This window comes from Chiloscyllium plagiosum, chromosome 8 (genome assembly GCF_004010195.1).
Source record: "Chiloscyllium plagiosum isolate BGI_BamShark_2017 chromosome 8, ASM401019v2, whole genome shotgun sequence".
NCBI lineage: Eukaryota > Metazoa > Chordata > Chondrichthyes > Orectolobiformes > Hemiscylliidae > Chiloscyllium > Chiloscyllium plagiosum.
This window is the reverse complement of record NC_057717.1, coordinates 101,871,673-101,889,754: the sequence shown is the minus strand read 5'-3', so window position 1 is coordinate 101,889,754 and position 18,082 is coordinate 101,871,673. Positions and strand designations below refer to the sequence as shown.

At 44.3% G+C, this 18,082-nt stretch overlaps 2 protein-coding genes across 2 annotated transcripts in view; one reads left to right on the top strand and one right to left on the bottom strand.

Annotated features, from left to right (window-relative positions):
• Positions 1-17,020, bottom strand: part of LOC122552257 (protein GPR108-like) — a 49,482-nt gene extending 32,462 nt beyond the window's left edge. Inside the window, exons 1-5 of the mRNA XM_043694945.1 lie at positions 16,802-17,020; positions 8,659-8,775; positions 5,285-5,335; positions 4,755-4,846; positions 2,874-3,031 (exon numbers count right to left, since the gene is read on the bottom strand). Of these exons, the coding sequence (XP_043550880.1) occupies positions 2,874-3,031; positions 4,755-4,846; positions 5,285-5,335; positions 8,659-8,775; positions 16,802-16,891 (508 nt within the window). The 5' untranslated portion in view covers positions 16,892-17,020. The remainder of the gene's footprint in view (positions 1-2,873; positions 3,032-4,754; positions 4,847-5,284; positions 5,336-8,658; positions 8,776-16,801) is intronic.
• Positions 17,021-17,888: 868 nt separating this feature from the next.
• Positions 17,889-18,082, top strand: part of LOC122552375 (protein Dr1-like) — a gene marked incomplete at its 5' end in the record, with an annotated part of 7,992 nt that continues 7,798 nt past the window's right edge. Inside the window, one exon of the mRNA XM_043695124.1 lies at positions 17,889-17,970. Within this exon, the coding sequence (XP_043551059.1) occupies positions 17,889-17,970 (82 nt within the window). The remainder of the gene's footprint in view (positions 17,971-18,082) is intronic.

The window sequence follows — 18,082 nt, the reverse complement described above, 5'->3', positions numbered from 1 at the left end:
TGGTGCAGTGGTGGACAATGCGGAAGGACGTTACAGGTTACAGAGAAACATAGATAAGCTGCACAGCTGGGCTGAGAGGTGGCAAATGGAGTTTAATGCCAAAAAGGGAGGTGTTTCTCTTTGGAAGTAGTAACAGGAATAAAGAGTCCTAGGCTAATGATAGGATTCTTGGTAGTGTGGATGAGCAGAGAGATCTGTGTCCATGTGCATAGATGCCTGAAAGTTGCCAATCTGGTTGATAAGATTGTTAAGAAAGCGTACAGTGTGTTAGCTTTTATTGGTAGAGGGATTAAGTTTCAGGGCCATGAGGTCATGTTGCAGTTGTACAAAACTCTGGTACGGCCGCACTTGGAGTATCGCATACAGTTCTGGTCGCCTCATTATAGGAAGGATGCGGAAACATTGGTAAGGGTGCAGAGGATATTTACCAGGATGTTGCCTGGTATGGAGGGAAGATCTTGAGGAAAGGCTGAGGAACTGGAGGTGACTTAACTGAGACATAGAAAATGATCAGAGGATTAGATCAGGTGGACAGTAAGTGCCTTTTTCCTTGGATGGTGATAGCTATCACGAGGGGACATAGCTTTAAATGGAGGGCTGATAGAGAAAGGACAGATGGCAGAGGTAGGTTCTTCAGAGAGTAGTAAGGGCAGGGAATCTCCGGTCTGTAACAACTTTGGGAATTGACATTTCAAGCATAAGCTCTTCATCAGGAATTCCTCATTCCTGATGAAGAGCTGATGCTTGAAACAGATTCTCCTCCTCCTTGAGCAGCTGGACTTTTCCATCACCACACACTCGACTGATCTGCAGTCCTCACTTTCTCCCTCACCAAATTTAAGGGCATTTAAATGGTCATTGGATAAACATATAGATGATAATGGAACAACGTAGGTTTGATGGGCTTCAGATTGGTTCCACAGTTGACAACATTGAGGGCTGATGGGCCTGTATTGCACTGTAATGTTCCGTGTTCTATTTGGCCGATATCCCTCTCAACCCTTCCTGTCCATGTACCCATCCAGATGCCTTTTAAATGTTGTAATTGTATCCACCACTTCCTCTGGCAGCTCATTCCATACACACACACCATCTGCATAAGTAGGTTGGCCATTAAGTCCCTTTTAACTCTTTCTCCTCTCACTTTAAAACTTGTCCCTCTAGTTTTGGATTCCCCAGCCTTGCAAAAACAACCTTGACTATTCACCTTATCCATGCCCCTCATGATTTTATATACCTCTATAGAGGTCATCCCTGGCCTCCAGTACTTCAGGTTAGGTGTTAGCTAGGTTCAGGTATCAATCTCTGTGTTCAGAATTACTAAAATTACTAAAAGAGTGGAAACAGGCCAGTCGGTCCATCCTGTCCATACCTAGAACCACTCCCTTCCCTTCTCTCCATAGCCATGTGTACTGTGTTCTTTCGGATAAAACAATTCCTTTGGAGTTGAGACCCCTATTTCTTAGTACAAGTTAAGTACTGGTCCCCGATCGCTGCTGGGTGCCAGTCTTGATTTTAAAATTCTCAACCTCGCTTTCAAATCCCTGTGTGGTTTTGTGCCTCCCTAATCTCCTCCAGCACCATAACCTTCCACGACATAATCATTCCTCTAAATCAGAGGTGTTGTGCATCCCTGAATGTAAATCGTTCCACCATTGGTGGTCATGTCATCTGATTAGACTCCAAGCCCTGGAATTCCCTTCCTTCGCGTCTCCATCCCCACCTTATTTGCCTCCTTTTAAACATTCCTCAAAAAACTGCTTACTCAAGCTTTATCTCCTCACAAGGTTTGTTTTACAATGCTCCTGTGAGCACCTTCAGACCTATCGGTATGTTAAATTTGCTATATAGGTTCTTGCAGCCACGGTAAATGCCTCAGTAGAGTCTTGTGGGACACAGTCTGGATACCATCTTCTACAAAACATTCAATAGCGGCCCACCTATGGGGGACATGAGAGAATTCACGCTCTGTTCAAGGAGGACAAGGGACAGTCTCTCGATATCTTGGCAAAATATTAGCCAACACTACCAAAATGAATTAGGTGGTCACTGATTCACCTTGCTATAGGCAGGAACTTCCAGTGTACAATTTGGCCACTATGTCCCTGCAGTCGCACATGTCAAAAGTATCATACTGCCTATGAAAATATCGAGACATCCTGAGAACATGAAAGGCATGAATAAAGATGCAAATTATCTTTTCCCTTTTGCACTTATTATGAAATAAATGTTATCCAGTGAACTATTGTTGAAGGACAACAGCAATGACAGTATTTTCTGCTCATAAATTAGGATCAGCCATTCACATTAACACAGTTGCATGACTGCAGTAACTGCTAGACATTCTTTATAATATTGACAAAAATAGTGGATTACTGGTAGTGAATCTGGGTCATGGCAAAAGACTACCACAGTCAAAGGAGAGTTAGCACCTCTCTGAATTTAATGTCTTGCGGAATTCCCCAGCACTTCTTTGCTTGATTACAGCACTGGAGCAGGATGCAGAAACCACGCTACACCTCATGCATTGGGGAAGATTGCAGTATCTGAAACTTACAATACTGCATGCTATTCCTCACTGTCGATAGAGAGACTGCCAGAATCCAAGAGGCAACTGGTGGTGGTTTTCACACAAGGTCATTGTATTTCTTTTTTAAAATGTTCGATTTAATTGCAATGCAGCCATGATTTAGAAACTCCACCCCCAGATCAAAGCTAAGTAAACATTTCAAGTTTCCTCCAAATATATCAATACTGCTTCAGACAAACCGCTGCATACATCAGCAACAGAGAGGGGAATAAAAAAATTACAGCCTGTCTGTATACTTTCTTTCTTGGAAAATCCAAATCATAAGTCTGATGACCAGATTTACCATTCTTGTCTTTTTGGTCTGTTCCTTTTGTCTCCTGGCTCTTTGCCTGTTTATCATCTTTCTTCGCATCCGGTGTATTTTTCGTTTCAGAGTTCTGTTGATAATCCGGTCCCACTATCCACAGCTTTTTCTGTCCACCTTGTTTCTTCATGAAAACTCTGTTGACATAGGATTTCAACATTTGACTTTCAGCATTATTAATACCAACTCTGACACAACACTTTCTGACTTTCAATGTTTTTTCGCCATGGGGATAAGACTCAGGGAGATGGTGATCCAGTTGTGATGTCAATGGAAGTGAGAATCCAGAAATCCAGAGACCCAGCTAATGCTCTGAAAATAGGGTTTAAAACCAATTAAAGCAACTGGCAGAATTTAAGTTCAATTAATAAATTTGGAATGTAAAAATGCGGGGGGGGGGGGGAGAAAAACAATAGTTTAAGGATGGAGGTGGGGGGGGGAAACCTGTTAAGACTAAGATGAGGAAAAATCTCTTCATCCAGAATGGTGAGCCTGAGGAATTCAGTACCACACAGACTAGTCGAGGCCAAAATATTTTGCTTTTTTAAGAATAAGGTAGATATAGCTCTTGTGGCTAAAGGGATTAGGGGTACTGGGCTTGGACATATTAATTGGTGGAGCAGGTTCATGGGGTTAATGGCCTATTCCTGCTCCTATTTTCTATGTCTCCATATTATAACTAAAGTATGGCGTGACTGAGATGAAAATATAATGCTGGCAAAGTCTAGATCATGGAGAGAATGAGGTGTGGTTGCCAGAGAGGTTGCTGGAATAGTTTAAAGATGAAAGAACTATTTTGCCCTTGTTTATTCTCCACGGCTTGAGCACTTCACTGGCTAGTCCAGCATCAATTGCCCATCCTAACTTTATTTATTCACCTGCAGACTTTGGTGTCGCTGGCTCAGCCAACGTTTAATGAGCATCTCTGTTGCCCCTGAGAAGGTGGTGGTGAGCTGCCTTCTTGAACCACGGCAGTCTATGTGCTGTAGGTAGACCCACAATGCCATTAGGGAAGGATGGCCAGGATTTTGAACCAGCCACGCTGAAGGAATGGTTATATATTTTCAAGTTGGGATGGTAAGCTGCTTGGGAGACAAACCTGCAGGGGGTGGTGTTCCCATGTATCTGCTGCCCTTATCCTTCGAAAACGGTCATTGTTGTAGGTGTGGAAGGAGCTGCATGGTGAATTACTCTGGACAAGCTGCTAGAGGAGCAGGTTTTTGGGAGGGTGGTGATGTTTCCAGAATTTTGATCATGTGACCATGAAAAATGGTGACGTTGTACCAAGTTAGCATGGCACGTGGCTTGGCAGAAAACTTGAGGGGTGGTTGTGCTCTTATGTATCTGCTGCCCCTATGGCGCAGGGAGACATCATGGATTCAGCAGTGCTTGAGTGAGCAGTGATGTGTTGCAGCAGTGCATCTTGTAGCTAGCACACATTGCTGTCACGGTGTGTCAGTGATAAAAGGAGTGAACGGTAAAAGTGTAAGGAGTGATGCCAATCAAGCAGGCTGCTTTGGTTTTCTAGTATGGCTAACAGACTTATTTGTTGCCCCAAGGTTTTAAAAGATGGAATCAGAGAACAGGCCTTCTTTCCACAAGAAGTCAAATGTAGCACCACATCAAGTCAAAATACTTACAAGACATGACTAAAGTGTCCAGAGTATAGAATATACAGAGGAACCTCGATTATCCGAACGACACGGGCAGGGAGTGTTATGTTTGGATAACCGATCGTTCGGATAACAGTTTAGCCAAGCATCGGGACCTTGTGCGGATAATTTGAATGCCGGATAATCAAGGTTCCTCTGTAATCCCTTCCACATGGAATACAGAATTTTCGCAGGAGGCAAAACTTACTTTTTCTGTGTTAGATCAAACTTGAAGAGGGTGAGGGAATCCCCTGAAGAACTGTTGTATTTCTCGAGCAAACATGCATCAGACTCATCTACCTGTATCAGAAACATAACCTTGTTATTTAAGGCAGACATGTTAGAAAAGTATTTGAAATTGCCATCAGGCCTGCAAAGCATTTTTTCATTGTCGGAAAGGAAGGTTACTGTTGGAGGTAGGACTGTCGGTCCGGAGAGTCCACCTGAAACAACTGCAGCCCATGCAGTGGACGAAGTGGCAGAAGCAACAAATGACGTTGTACAGCACTCTGTAAACCCTCACTGCCCTTTAGGAGACAGTCGCATCAATTTTAACGAAGGCTTGTTTTAGTGAAGCAATGCCAACAATTTAGAGAGCGCCAGCTGTCGTTCAGTGGGTAGCTCCCACTTAAAGTCAGAAGCCTACGAACTCAAGTTGCACTCAGAGGTTGGAACACAACCCACCGCCCTAAGTCACAAAGAATGTGGTGTATAAGAACTTCCTTTAACAATACTCACTGTATAGGCAGCCACACCATCAGTCTTCGTTTTTGAAAGGCTAAACCCCATCTGGTGTATGAAAGGAGTCAGAAAACAATCAGCAAGATAATTTTTTTTTTAAAAAATCAAAAACAGATACGAGATCATCTCGCTAGTGATCGAGAAATCATATTTAGCACAAAGGTCCTGCTGCATTTTCCACATGAACCAAAGCAGACCCAGCCTCCCCAAACTATGAATTTGCATCATGTAATAATATTACTCGAGGCAGGACGCAGAGAGACAAGAGCTGTGGGGCTACGGTCTAACCTTGCAATTTACCAACTTAAACAACAGAAGGGTGGGAAGCTCAAGGAAGGAGTGGGAGTCACCTGGTGGGCAGGGATAGAGAAACCCTGAGGAGAAGCAGTATGCAGAGGTGTGATGAAAGGGAGTAAAATTATGCAAGTTTGTCTCCAGGACGGTCAAGACAGACCTGATAGGTCAAGTGGTTTTGTATTCTGCTGTGCAATTTTATAACCGAGCTGTTGCTGATCTTTCCTTCATGATTCTCTCACTTGCAATACCTTTGAATGTTTGCCCTTCCATTCGGACTGGCCTACCTCTGTCTTTCTAACATGGATCTTTTTAGTTTCTGTGCCTCACCATTTGCATCCCCAACCATCTCCTACTGCTCCATCATAATGACTTGTTGACTTTCGAGTACTAAAACACACTTTTGTAACAACAATTTCTGAAACATCTGCTACCAGGTCACGACCAGACTGACACAATCTCTTCTCCTTCTGGGGCAGTTTGTTACACATTCACAAACTCTGCTTCCCAACCAACTACCTGCCAGGTTGAAGTCTAGTGAAAGATCATGCGATGATCTGACCTCTTTCTTCCCAGGTTGGATGGCTGTGGGACCAAGTCCCATGCTTGACACTGATCAAAAACGAAAAGGCTGACACCTCAGCATAGTGCTGATGAGAGTGCTGCTTCTCCAGAGGAGATACTATATAGAGGCCACATCCCACTCAGATGATGAATGTTGACGATCCCATGGCGAGTGGTTGCACAGCCACCCGGAGGGTTTGCATTTTGAAATGGTACTATTTCTAAAAGCCTACATTTAAATAGGGATTTTCATGTTCACCGGATATCTCAAAGGTTTTTATAGACAAGGAGTTACTCTGAAACCTCACTGTAATTATGTTGGAAATGACTAAGACGTACAAGCAGAAGGTGGTCATTTGGCCCAGTCTCAACATTGCTTTCTTATCTTTTCGCCATAATCAGTCATGGAATTGATGGTTTAAAAAGAAATCTCTCAGCCTTGAAGAAACCGAACAGCCCAATCTCTCCGATAAAGAAATCCCTGAAGTGTTGCCACAGCTGTAACGTAGGAAACAGCATGCAATTTACACAGAGCAAACGTCCACAATGGGCTAAGGACGAGGAGCGAGCAATTCAAAGAAAATTAAGCAAATTCTCCTTGGTGCCTTGGCAAAGTCATCTCTGAATCAAGATGACCAAAAACAGAATCTCTAGTTATTTTCACATTGTTGTTTGAGAGAGTTTGCTGTGCACAAAATAGATGCTGCACTTCCTATGGCACTTTTTGGAAGGGAATCACTTGAATTAGTTAAGATCTTTGAACATTTTTGAAAGTTGCTATATTACAAAAATGCAAATTTTCCTTTGTTCCAACTACTCACTTCCAGACTACATTTCAGATTTGACACATTTCCAAGCTTCCTTCTACCATTTGCTATTATAGCCTTTGGTCAACTTTATCCCCATACCTGCACTCACCACTTGGAGGCAGGGCACTCTATAGCATCCTGTATCCATACAGCTCAGATGGACCAACAGGTAAGCGTGCATGCACACAAACGTTGGGGATTGCATTTAAACTGAAGTAACAAAGTACACATTCTCCAAACAAAGTGGAACTGGAGAGCTAGCAACAAGCAATTCTATTTTCTGTCTGAATAAACCACCCAACAGAATGGTGGCCAAAGTCTTCCCTGAGCACATATTGAACCCACAATTACTGGCCAGCTAGCCTGCAGGGCAGCAGGGAAACATGCTTTCAGTATACAAGGGGTGCATGTCAAATTTATGAACATTTGACTTATGGACACTTGTACTTACAAATTCAACCCCTTGTAAGAGGTGCAATTTCAAAGACCCTACATCCGAACATTTCCTGTACTTATAAACAGCTGTCTTTCATTATCCTGCATTATGTCCCAACAACTCGGGTACAAGTACTCTTGCAAACAGAGTCCAGGATGGAGCCCATTCGCAAGCCAGGGATTGCCTATACGCTTTTCTCACACAGCACGAGCTTCCAGTGGCTTGAGGGAGTATGGATTAGATAGAAAAGATTGCTTTATTTTTATACAACCCTCCGTGCTCATTTTCAATTGCAACTCTGGCATATGGGGCTCTAGGGATACAACTAGGTAACATTGCAAGACCAAATTAAAGTTTGATTGCTTCCAGTACCAACCACAGAAACCAGTTGGAACCAATGTCTCAGCCAGGGCCTGAATTGGGATGACCAACCACTCCAATCCGTGGTAATGTTTGACTCAATACATCAAGAAGTGAGAACAGCAGATGCTGGAGATCAGAGTGGAGAGTGTGGTGCTGGAGAAGGACAGCAGGTCGGGCAGCACCTGAGGAGTAGGAGAATCAATGTTTCGGGCATAAGCCCTTTGTCAGGAATTCCTGACGAAGGGCTTTTGCCCGAAACGTCGATTCTCCTGCTCCTCGGATGCTGCCTGACCTGCTGTGCTTCTCCAGCACCACACTCTCGACTTCCTCAACAAGTCGGCTTTGCAAGCTTAAAATAGGGAATCAACTCTTGGTTACACCCGAGTACAGTGATCAGAAATGGACTACATTTAGCTCCAAGTCTGCTATGAACTCCTCCAGCGTCTAACAACTAATGGGGAAATATTAAATGACACTTCTCCTTGCCAACCCAACTGTTTAGGGACTTCCATGCACACTTTTACATATCATGTTGTATGAGAACAGTGTGGGGAAATCCAATATTTCAAATTACTTTTATGGCTATAAATTCAAAATGGTTAGTTTAGGCAAAGTACAGGCGCATAACATTCTTCTCCTGAACAGGATGAACCAAGTCAGGCATTTTACTTTTTAATTCTTTGAGGGTACAGCATCAGCAGTTGTTACCTAATCTCCATTAACCCTGGAGAAGATGATTGTTAGCCATTTACAGGACTGCCCAGCAGCAGAGGAAAACTTGGGCAGGGGCACGGAGGTCATTTCAAACTAAGCTTTGAACATTCGAGTAAGTCAGGACATTATTATTGTGGCACAGTGTTGAGATGGATTTCTAAACTACATTGCATTTCACCAAAACAACTCACTATGATCTTCCTCAAGTCAAGAGCTGTCTTTAATCGAAGATTCGTGAGGTTGACCTCCAAAGTCCCATTGGTGTTGAAGCCAAAGGTGTTCAAATGAACTTTCGATCTGGTGTCATCCTGAAACAAGCAAAAATGAGATTAGCCCAGGGAGACATACTATAGCCTTGAATTGCATGATATTTCGAGTCTGTTGGCCAAATGCCGAGAAGTGGAATTGGTGAAATTCAGTCAAATGGCTGAAACATCTCTTCTGTGCTGTATGACTCTGTAGATCATAGCATTTTAACCTGGATTTCATTGCCTATAAGGGTCAGACAGTCACAGAATCGAGAAACTCAATTCCACTTCCAAGAGGGATCGGCTGAGAAAGCTAGTCAGGAGAAAGCCACTTTTTTTTTTTTAATTTTAACTGATAAATAACATTGAACAATCTCTCTGGTTCCTTAAAAATTCATGTTATGACTCAGAACAAAAAAAATTGATCTGGAAAATTTCAGTTTCCCTCTACCTCTGTGGTTCCTTTTAAGTGCACCATTTTCAATCAGATTTATTTTTCATTCCTTTGTGCTACCTCGTTAGGATTCCGCATGTCTCAGTGAGGATTGTCAAATCAGATGGAGTCTCGTACCTTGCTATTCCTTGTCACGTTCAGTCACCCTTCAAGGTCACCACACTGGATCAGGTGCCAGATCTGTCTAATTTTGAAGGATCTCAAGTTTGCAGACAGTAAATCCACTGACAACTTTAAAGGAACACACAAAAACAAATTGCTGGAGAAATCCAGCCGGTCTGGCAGGCTCTGTGCTGAGAAAACAGTTAGCATTTCCAAGCCCGGTGACCCTTCAAAATGTTGACTGATTTTTCTCCACAAATGCTGCCAAACCTGCTGAAACTCTCCAGCAATCGCAGTTCTTTGCTTTACTTTAGATAAATTTAAGGAGCGTCTTGAAAGAGAGAGAAGGGTAGAGTAGTGGCAAGGTTAGGAGAGAATTCCAGAACATCAGGTCTAAGCTGCTGAAGGCACTGGTCGAGAAATTAAAATTGGACGTGTACAAGAAATGACAGGTTGAAGAGAGGGAGGGAAGAAGGTCAAGGCTTCCAAACCGAAATGAGAATTTTAAAACTGAAGAGGCATCAGATCAGGAGCTAATGGAAATCAACAGTGACAGATGTAACAAGTGAACTGGACTCGATCACAGTCAGGATACTAGCAGGTGAGATACGGATGAGATCAAGTTTACATGGGGAAGTCAGAACAGAGAGAGAGAATGGTATTTGGTAGAAATGTTTCACTCACCCCCCAGAACAGGCTAGTCTAAGGGATTTCCACTGCTGCTGTTGGTTTGCATTCAGATCTTAAGGAAGAGCAGGACTCGACTTGGTGACAAGATCCCCAGACTCGTACTCTGCTGTCACATCATCTAGGTTTAGGAATGGCCTTGTGGCGTTACCACAATAAAATTCCTGTAAACATGCATCACCATGAAAAGCACCCAAGTCCACTTCCACAACATCACCCAACACCAACATTGCCACAGCTCAACTGTTGCTACAAATCTCATGTCATCTTGCTGTTTGAAGACCTGACTGTTCCTAGACACACTCATCGATTAGTTTGACTCTTTACAAACTTAAGGTTTTCAAAATTACACAATCATGTCAAAATGTGCTGTAAACCCTGCTTCATATGCTACATTAGCAGCTGGTTCAGAAAAGGCTCGATTTCAAACAAAGAGCAGAACACTGCAATTAGTGGAAATGTAACATAAAAGACAGAAAAAAACTGAGCAGGTCAGTGCATACAAACTCAGTTAATGTTTAGCATTGACCTTTTATGAGGTGCGATATAGGAGAGAGATTCAAACAAAATACTGAGGGGGTGGGTTCAGTTAAGTTGCGGTGTGCTCAGCAGAGGTCATTAAAGTTCCCAGGAAAAGCTATAGGACAGAGAAGACGGAAAGGGTCACGAAACTTAACTTTAAGCACAGCAGATAAGGGGATAATTATGAGGAGAGGCGCAGTCAACACAGGATCGAGGGCCTTGTACAGGGTGACACACGTATCCACAGAATCATTTTCCACGGTTTCAGTTACCCCCAGTTTACCACCGCCAGAAACATATTGTCGGCAACGTTCTGGAACCAGCAACCAGGAGGCTACTGGGAAGGTCAGTTTCCCATTTAATTGAATGGGTCCGCTCCGGAGGTAGGTCCTGGAACGTATCCCCCATGGGTACAGGGGGACTACTGAACTTAATTGCATATAATATGCAAAACAAGTTAAATGGGTTTGTAGCGCCGATGGAAATTGGCAGGTATGATGTTGTGGGCATCACAGAGACATGGCTGCAAGGGGATCAAGGCTGGTGACTAAATATCCAAGAATCTTCTCAAAAGGACAAGCAGATGGGCAGATGTGTCTGTGTTGCCTTATCAGTAAGAACAGAAACTAAATCAATAGCAAGAAGTGGTATAGAGTTGGAAGGTAAAGAAGCTGCATGGGTAGAGTTGAGGAACAGTAAAGGGAAAAAGACCCTGATGGGAGTTGTGTACAGCACGAGTCAGGATGTGAGGAAGAAAATAAATCAGGAAATAGAAAAGAATGTAAGACGGCATGAATAGAATAATCACACGGACCTCAATATGCACACAGACTGGGAAAATCAGGTTGAGTGTGGATCTCAAGAATGGGAACGTATGGAATGTCTACAAGTTTTTCTTGGAGCAGTTTGTGGGGTACACTTAATGGTAAGGTCCAAGGGAGTGCTGCTGAACAAAGGTGTTGGTGTGCAAGTTCATAGTTCCTTGAATGAAGAGTCGCAGGTAGATCGGATAGTGAAGGCAGCGTTTGGTGCGCTTGCCTTTATTGGTCAGATCATCAGTATAGCAGTTGGGAGGTCATATTGTGGCTGTACAGGACATCGGTTAGGCCTCTTTTGGAATATTGCGTGCAATTCTGGTCTCCCTGCTATATGAAGGATGTTGTGAAACTTGAAAGGGTTCAGAAAAGATTTACAAGGATGTTGCTGGGGTTGGAGGGCGTGAGCTATAGGGAGAGGGGCCAGGCTGTTTTCCCTGGAACGTCGGAGACTGAGGGAAGATGTTGTAGAGGTTTAGAAAATCATGAGTGGCATGGATCAGTAAATAGCCAAGGTCTTTCCCCTAGGGTGGAGGAATCAGGAACTAGAGGCATAGGCTTAGGATGAGAGGGGAAAGATATAAAAGGGAGCTAAGAGGCAATGTGTTCACACAGAGGGTAATGAGTGTATGGAATGAGTTGCCAGAGGAAGTGGTGGAGGCTGGTACATTTACAGCATTTCAAAGGCATCTGCATGGATATACAACTAGGAAGGGTTTAGAGGAATATGGGGGTCGAGAGTGTGGTGCTGGAAAAGCACAGCAATCACACAGCATCTGAGGAGCAGGAGAATCAACATTTCGGGCACAAGCTCTTCATCTGCTGTGTTTTTCCAGCACCACACTCCCGATTCTGATCTCCAGCATCTGCAGTCCTCACTTTCTCCTTTAGAGGGGTATGGGCCAAGTGCTCGCAATGGAACTAGATAGGATACCTGGTTGGCATGGACAAGTTGGACCAAAGGGTCTGATTCCATGCTGTACATCTCTATCACTTGGACAGGCTAGGAGAGTGGACAAAGAAGTGGGAGATCGAATACAATGTGGGAAAGTGTGACATAATGCTTTGGTAGGAAGGAGGGAGGCATAGACGATTTTCTAAATGGGAAAGGCTTTGAAAATCTGAAGAACAAATGAACTCTGGAGTCCTAGTTTAGGATTCTCTAAGGTTAAGATGCAGGTCCAACCAGCAGTTAGGAAGGCAAATACAATGTTAGCATTAATTTCAAGAGGGTTAGAATATGAGAGCAAAGATGTATTGCTGAGGCTGTATAAGGCTATGGTCAGACTGCATTTGAAATGTTAAGGGAGGTTTTGGGCCTTGTATCGAAGGAAGAATATGTGGCATTGGAGGGGGGGGGTCCAGAGGAGGTTTACAAGAATGGTCCCAAGGATGAAGAAGCAGTTGAGGACCCTGTCTGTACTCGATAGAGTTTTAAAGGATGATGGGAACCAGTTTGAAGATTCCAGAATATTGAGGGGGCTGGATAGAGGTGAATGTGAGATGCTGCTTCCGTCAGTCAGAGACTTTAGGACCTGACAGCACAGCCTCAGAGTGAAGAGATGACCCTTGGGAACTGAGGTCAGGAATTTCTTCAACCTAAGGGAGATTCATCTGTGCAACTCATTGCTACAGAAGGCTGTCGAGTCCAAGTCATTGGGTATCTTTAAGACATAGATAGATAGACTCTTGATTAATAAGACGATCAAGTGTTACTCGGCGACAGCAGGAAAATGGGGTTGAGAAACGCTTTCCTCATTCCTGAAGAAGGGCTTATGCCTGAAACGTCGATTCTCCTGTTCCTTGGATGCTGCCTGACCTGCTGCGCTTTTCCAGCAACACATTTTCAGCTCTGATCTCCAGCATCTGCAGCCCTCACTTTCTCCTTGAGAAACATATTAGCCAAGATTGAACAGCGAAGCAGATTCAATGGGTCAAATGGCTTTATGATTTTCCACTTCATCAAATGGTAAAACTATCATGTAATCAAACTGATTAAATGTAATCAGCCGAAATGCAAAGCCTGTTTCTCTCTCCACAGGTATTGCCTAACCTGTGGAGTAATTCCTGCATTGATTTTAAAATTCTCTTCCTTGTTTCAAACCCTCCATGGCACTACTCTGCAGTCTCCTCCAGCCCCATGATTGCCAAGATGTTGCACTCATTCAGTTCTGCCACCCTTCCTTCCCTTTTCTAACTACTGCATCACTGGCAACTGTGCCCTGAGCCCGAAACTCAAATTCCTTTCCTGAACCTCTTGCCTTACTTTACTTCCTCAGAATCCACTTTTTTGACCAAGTTTTTGTTCACCTTCCTTAAATCATTCCTTCTGCGGCTCAGCATGAAAGTATGTTTTATAATCTCACCCATCAAGTGCTTAGGGATGTTGAAATAATGTTATACAGACTATTTAAAAGCAAGCCATATAGTATTAGCTGGAATGAACAGAACACTACAGGTGCTGCAGCACGAGTTGCTCAGCAAGAAACACAAAAACAGTCAACGCTGAATTACAATCTGTGTGCCCACTTATACCGCTTTGATTAATATCGTCAAGCGATCACAAATTTAAGAACAATAGTTATTGGATGGGGTTTAAACACAGACATAAAGAGAAACAGACAAACACAAACTGTGAAAGTGGTTCTACAGCATCTCACAGAGAAAGGACATGAGCAACTAAGCACTTTAGTAGGGGGAGGGAAGAAAGATCATTAGCCCACAAGACTATAAGATAAAGGAGTGGAAGAGTGCAATTTGGCCCATTGAGTTTGCTCTGTCACATTAGGAGAGACAATTGCCTTGTGGTACCATCACTTGACTATTAATCTAAAGACCAAGGTAATGTACTGAGAACCCAGGTTCACATCCCACGATGGAAGAAGGTGGAAATTGAATTCAATAAATAAGAAATCTGGAATCAGAGTCTAATGATGACGAAACCATGGTTGACTGTCCTAATCTGGTTCACTAATACCCTTTTGGGAAGTAAATCTGACCTCCCTACCCTGTCTGTCCTACATGTGATTCCAAATCCACAGCAATGTTGGTTGACACTCAACTGTCCTTTGGGTAATTAGGGATGGGCAATAAATTCTGGCAAGCCAGTGACATCCATGTCCTGTCAATGAATTTTTTTAAAATGACGCACTTCTGATCCTACATCGTACGGTCTAACAATCTTTCCTTCTTCACTATCCTAAGAGGAAATGAGTATCAACGAGAACAGGCAATAAGGTTGAATCAGCCATATACAGTACTAAGACTTTACTGAAATAGGCAAAAGGATTATTAGAACATGTAGACCAGGAAGGAAAAAGAAAACAATGATGCTGAAATTCAAAATGAGAGGCTCCCGTGAGCAACTCGCAGATCGAGTGAAAGGTTCATAAGATATAAAGGCAGAATTAGACCATTCAGCCCATCGAGTCTGCTCCATCATTCGATCATGGCTGATATGCTCCTCATCCCCGTTTTCCTGCCTTCTTCCCAAAACCCTTCACCCCATTACCAAAGAGAAAATCTTTCTAACTCATCAAATTTGCTCACTGTCCAGCCTCCATTGCAGTTTGGGGTTGCAAATTCCACAGATTCACAATCCTTTGTGAAAAGTATTTTCTCGTCAAATTTAAAACAGTTGAGGAGAAACTACTTTTCCCAAAGGGTTGTGAATCTGTGTAATTTGCTACCCCCTTATCCTAATACGATGACCTCTTGTCCTAGAATGCCCCACAAGAGGAAGCATCCACTCCACGTCTATTTTATATCATCCTGAATACCTCAATTTGATCTCCCTTCATTCTTCTAAATTCCAGAGAGTATAGGCCTGAGGATGAGCAAAGGACCTGCTTTTGCCAGAACTGCTACAGTCCGCAAAATGCTGGTTAGAATGACAATATTGGTCATCACACATGGGTAAAAGTCACCAATGTCACAGGGAACAACACTCTCATTAAAGAGAGTGGCCATTGTGTCAGGTGAGGGGAAGAGACTGAAAAGGAGGGATCTTCATGCATCACTAGTCTGACAATCAATTGGGACAGCATGGTGGCTCAGTGGTTCACACTGTCACCTCAAAGCACCAGGGACCCAGATTCAATTCCAGCCTCAGGTGACGTGCAAACTCCCTCAGACATTCTCCTGCACGTCTGCCTGCGTTTCCACAAGGTGTACCGGTTTCCTCCCACAAACCAAAGATGTGTACGTCAGGTGATTTAGTCACAACATCTTCAGGATCTGGAGGCCTCCACTTTTCCCTTTGGCCTCTGAGGTGTTCGCCTCATCCCCATCTTCATCTCCCCAGTGAAAATACCCCTGAGCTGTCTTCATTGATGGAGGGTGTGTGTGTGTGTGTGTGTGTGTGTGTGGAGGAGTCTGTTCAGGGACACGTTAGTGAGGTGCATTAGTCAGGACCTGAGGCACTGCCTCAGAGTGAAGAGATGACCCTTCAGAACTGAGATTAGGAATTTCTTCAGCCAAAGGGAGGTTCACCTGTGGAACTCATTGCTGCAGACGACTGTTGAGTCTAAGTCATTGGGTGTCTAAGACAGAGATAGATAGGTTCTTGATTATTAAGAAAATCAATAGTTACTGGGGGACAGCAGGAAAATGGGGTTGAGAAACATATTAGCCAACATTGAACAGCGAAGCAGATTCGATGGACCGAATGGCCTTACGATTTTCCACTTCATCAAATGGCTTTGTCCTGAGGCTCACTGAAGACGTTACCTAGTATGGCTACAAAATGTCTGGAAATGAACCTTCCAGCTCAGCGGGCAAACCTACATCCAGAACCTCTACCCGAGCTACAAATCTTCTCAAAACTCTGGGGTAAGTGTAGTGTAGGGGGAAATGGGTCTGGGTGGGCTACTCTTCGGAGGGTCGGTGTGGACTTGTAGGGCCTGCTTCCACACTGTAGGGATTGTGTGACGTGAGTATGGCAAAGATGTTGGCATCATAGAGATGTACAGCATGGAACGAGACCCTTCGGTCCAACCCATCCATGCCGACCAAATATCCCAACCCAATCTAGTCCCACCTGCCAGCACCCGGCCCAAATCCCTCCAAACCCTTCCCTACTTATATACCCATCCAGATGCCTCTTAAAATGTTACAATTGTACCAGCCTCCTCCACTGCCCCTGGCAGCTCATTCCATACCCATACCACCCTGTGTGAAAAAAGGTTGCCCTCATGACCAGGGTCCTTCCTGCAGCCTGGCCATACTGCCAGGTCAACAACAACAGTAACACACACCCACCCACATCCCTCCACACAAACACACAGACAGACAGACAGACAACCCTCCACCACTGAAGACAGGGGGTCATTTTCACCAGGGAACTGGGGCCGGGGGCGGGGATAAGGTGAACACCTCAGAGGACCAAGGGAGGAGAGGAGGCCTCCAGGTGTCATGGGGAGGGGGAGGGGGGGAGGAGGAGAGAGACAGGGGAGTTTTCCAACCGCACTGACAACCCGGCCACCCGCGACGAGCACCACTCCCTTACCCGGAGGGTGAGGTGGTGGATCCGCGCGGTCGCCCCGGCGAGGAACAAGACGAACAGCGGCACGGCCCGAGGACCTCTCCCTGCCATCATCACACAACCGGAAGCAGTGGTGAGGGGGGGGAGGCGGGTCCGCCATCAGACAAGCACCGCCCACACTCTCCGCGCAAAACTGATGGCTGGACGGGCCAATCAGCAGCTTCACTTCCCCTCACGATCAACCCACCACCTCACGCGTTTCATGATTGACGGTTCGATGCACCAATAGGCGGCGGGCCGTCTTCTTTATTGACGGACGTCGACCAGCCGCAGGACACGGCTTTTGATAGGCAGTGGGGCGCACCAATGGAGGATGCCACATCCCTTGATTAAAAGGGCAAACAACCAACCGCAGATTCGGCTCTATGATAGACAGCTGTGCGCACCAATGGGCGATACCATAGTGCCATAATGAGAGTCGGATCGACCAACCGCAGATCAGACACTGTGATTAAAAGCCCCTTTTTGTCACTGATGTTCCGCCTTTCCTTGACGGACTGACCAACCGTGGCTTGACACTTTGTACACAATCGACGGCAACAACCAACCGAAAGGCTGCATTTCAGTCTGGACCGGCCCTAAAAGGGTGGGACCTGTGGTCGAGTCGTCCTTGAAGAAAAAATAAACGGTTTAAGAAGATAGTAAATAAATAAGCAAAAGTTAATTTTATTATATTTTACAACACAAATATAAAGACAAAGATATTAACTTGCGAAATCCAATTTACAGTGGAGTAAATAACATTAAATTGAGATAAACTACAATTCCCAGACATCTTTGCTCGCCAATTCCGCAAGAAGCTTTTTAAAATTCCAATTACACAATCAAACCAGTTTCAGTTACAAAAGATGACCTTTCAGCAAAGTACTTCTTAACATTCTGATTTTTATCTCCGATTAAACACTGATAAACTACAACTCCCAGCGTGCAGCATGTAACAAGGTGTTTTCTATATTTGTGACTTTTAATAAATTCAGTAGATTACTAAAAGGAGCAAATGAGGAGAAAAAAGGAATCTAAACTTGAAAGAGGCAAAAGGCCGTTTTTTTAAAAACCGGTTGCCCTGGGAAACGGAAGCAGTGCTGGCGGAGACTTCCGGTGGAGATGGCGGGGGGTCTGTGGAGTGAGAGAAGGTGAAGATGGTAAAGGTGGCGGCAGGCAGGGGGACGGGGCAAAGGTGGTGGGAGGCAGCTCTGTGTCGGGTCAATCTCCTTCTTTCTTATGACCGCCGTCTCACTTCTCCCT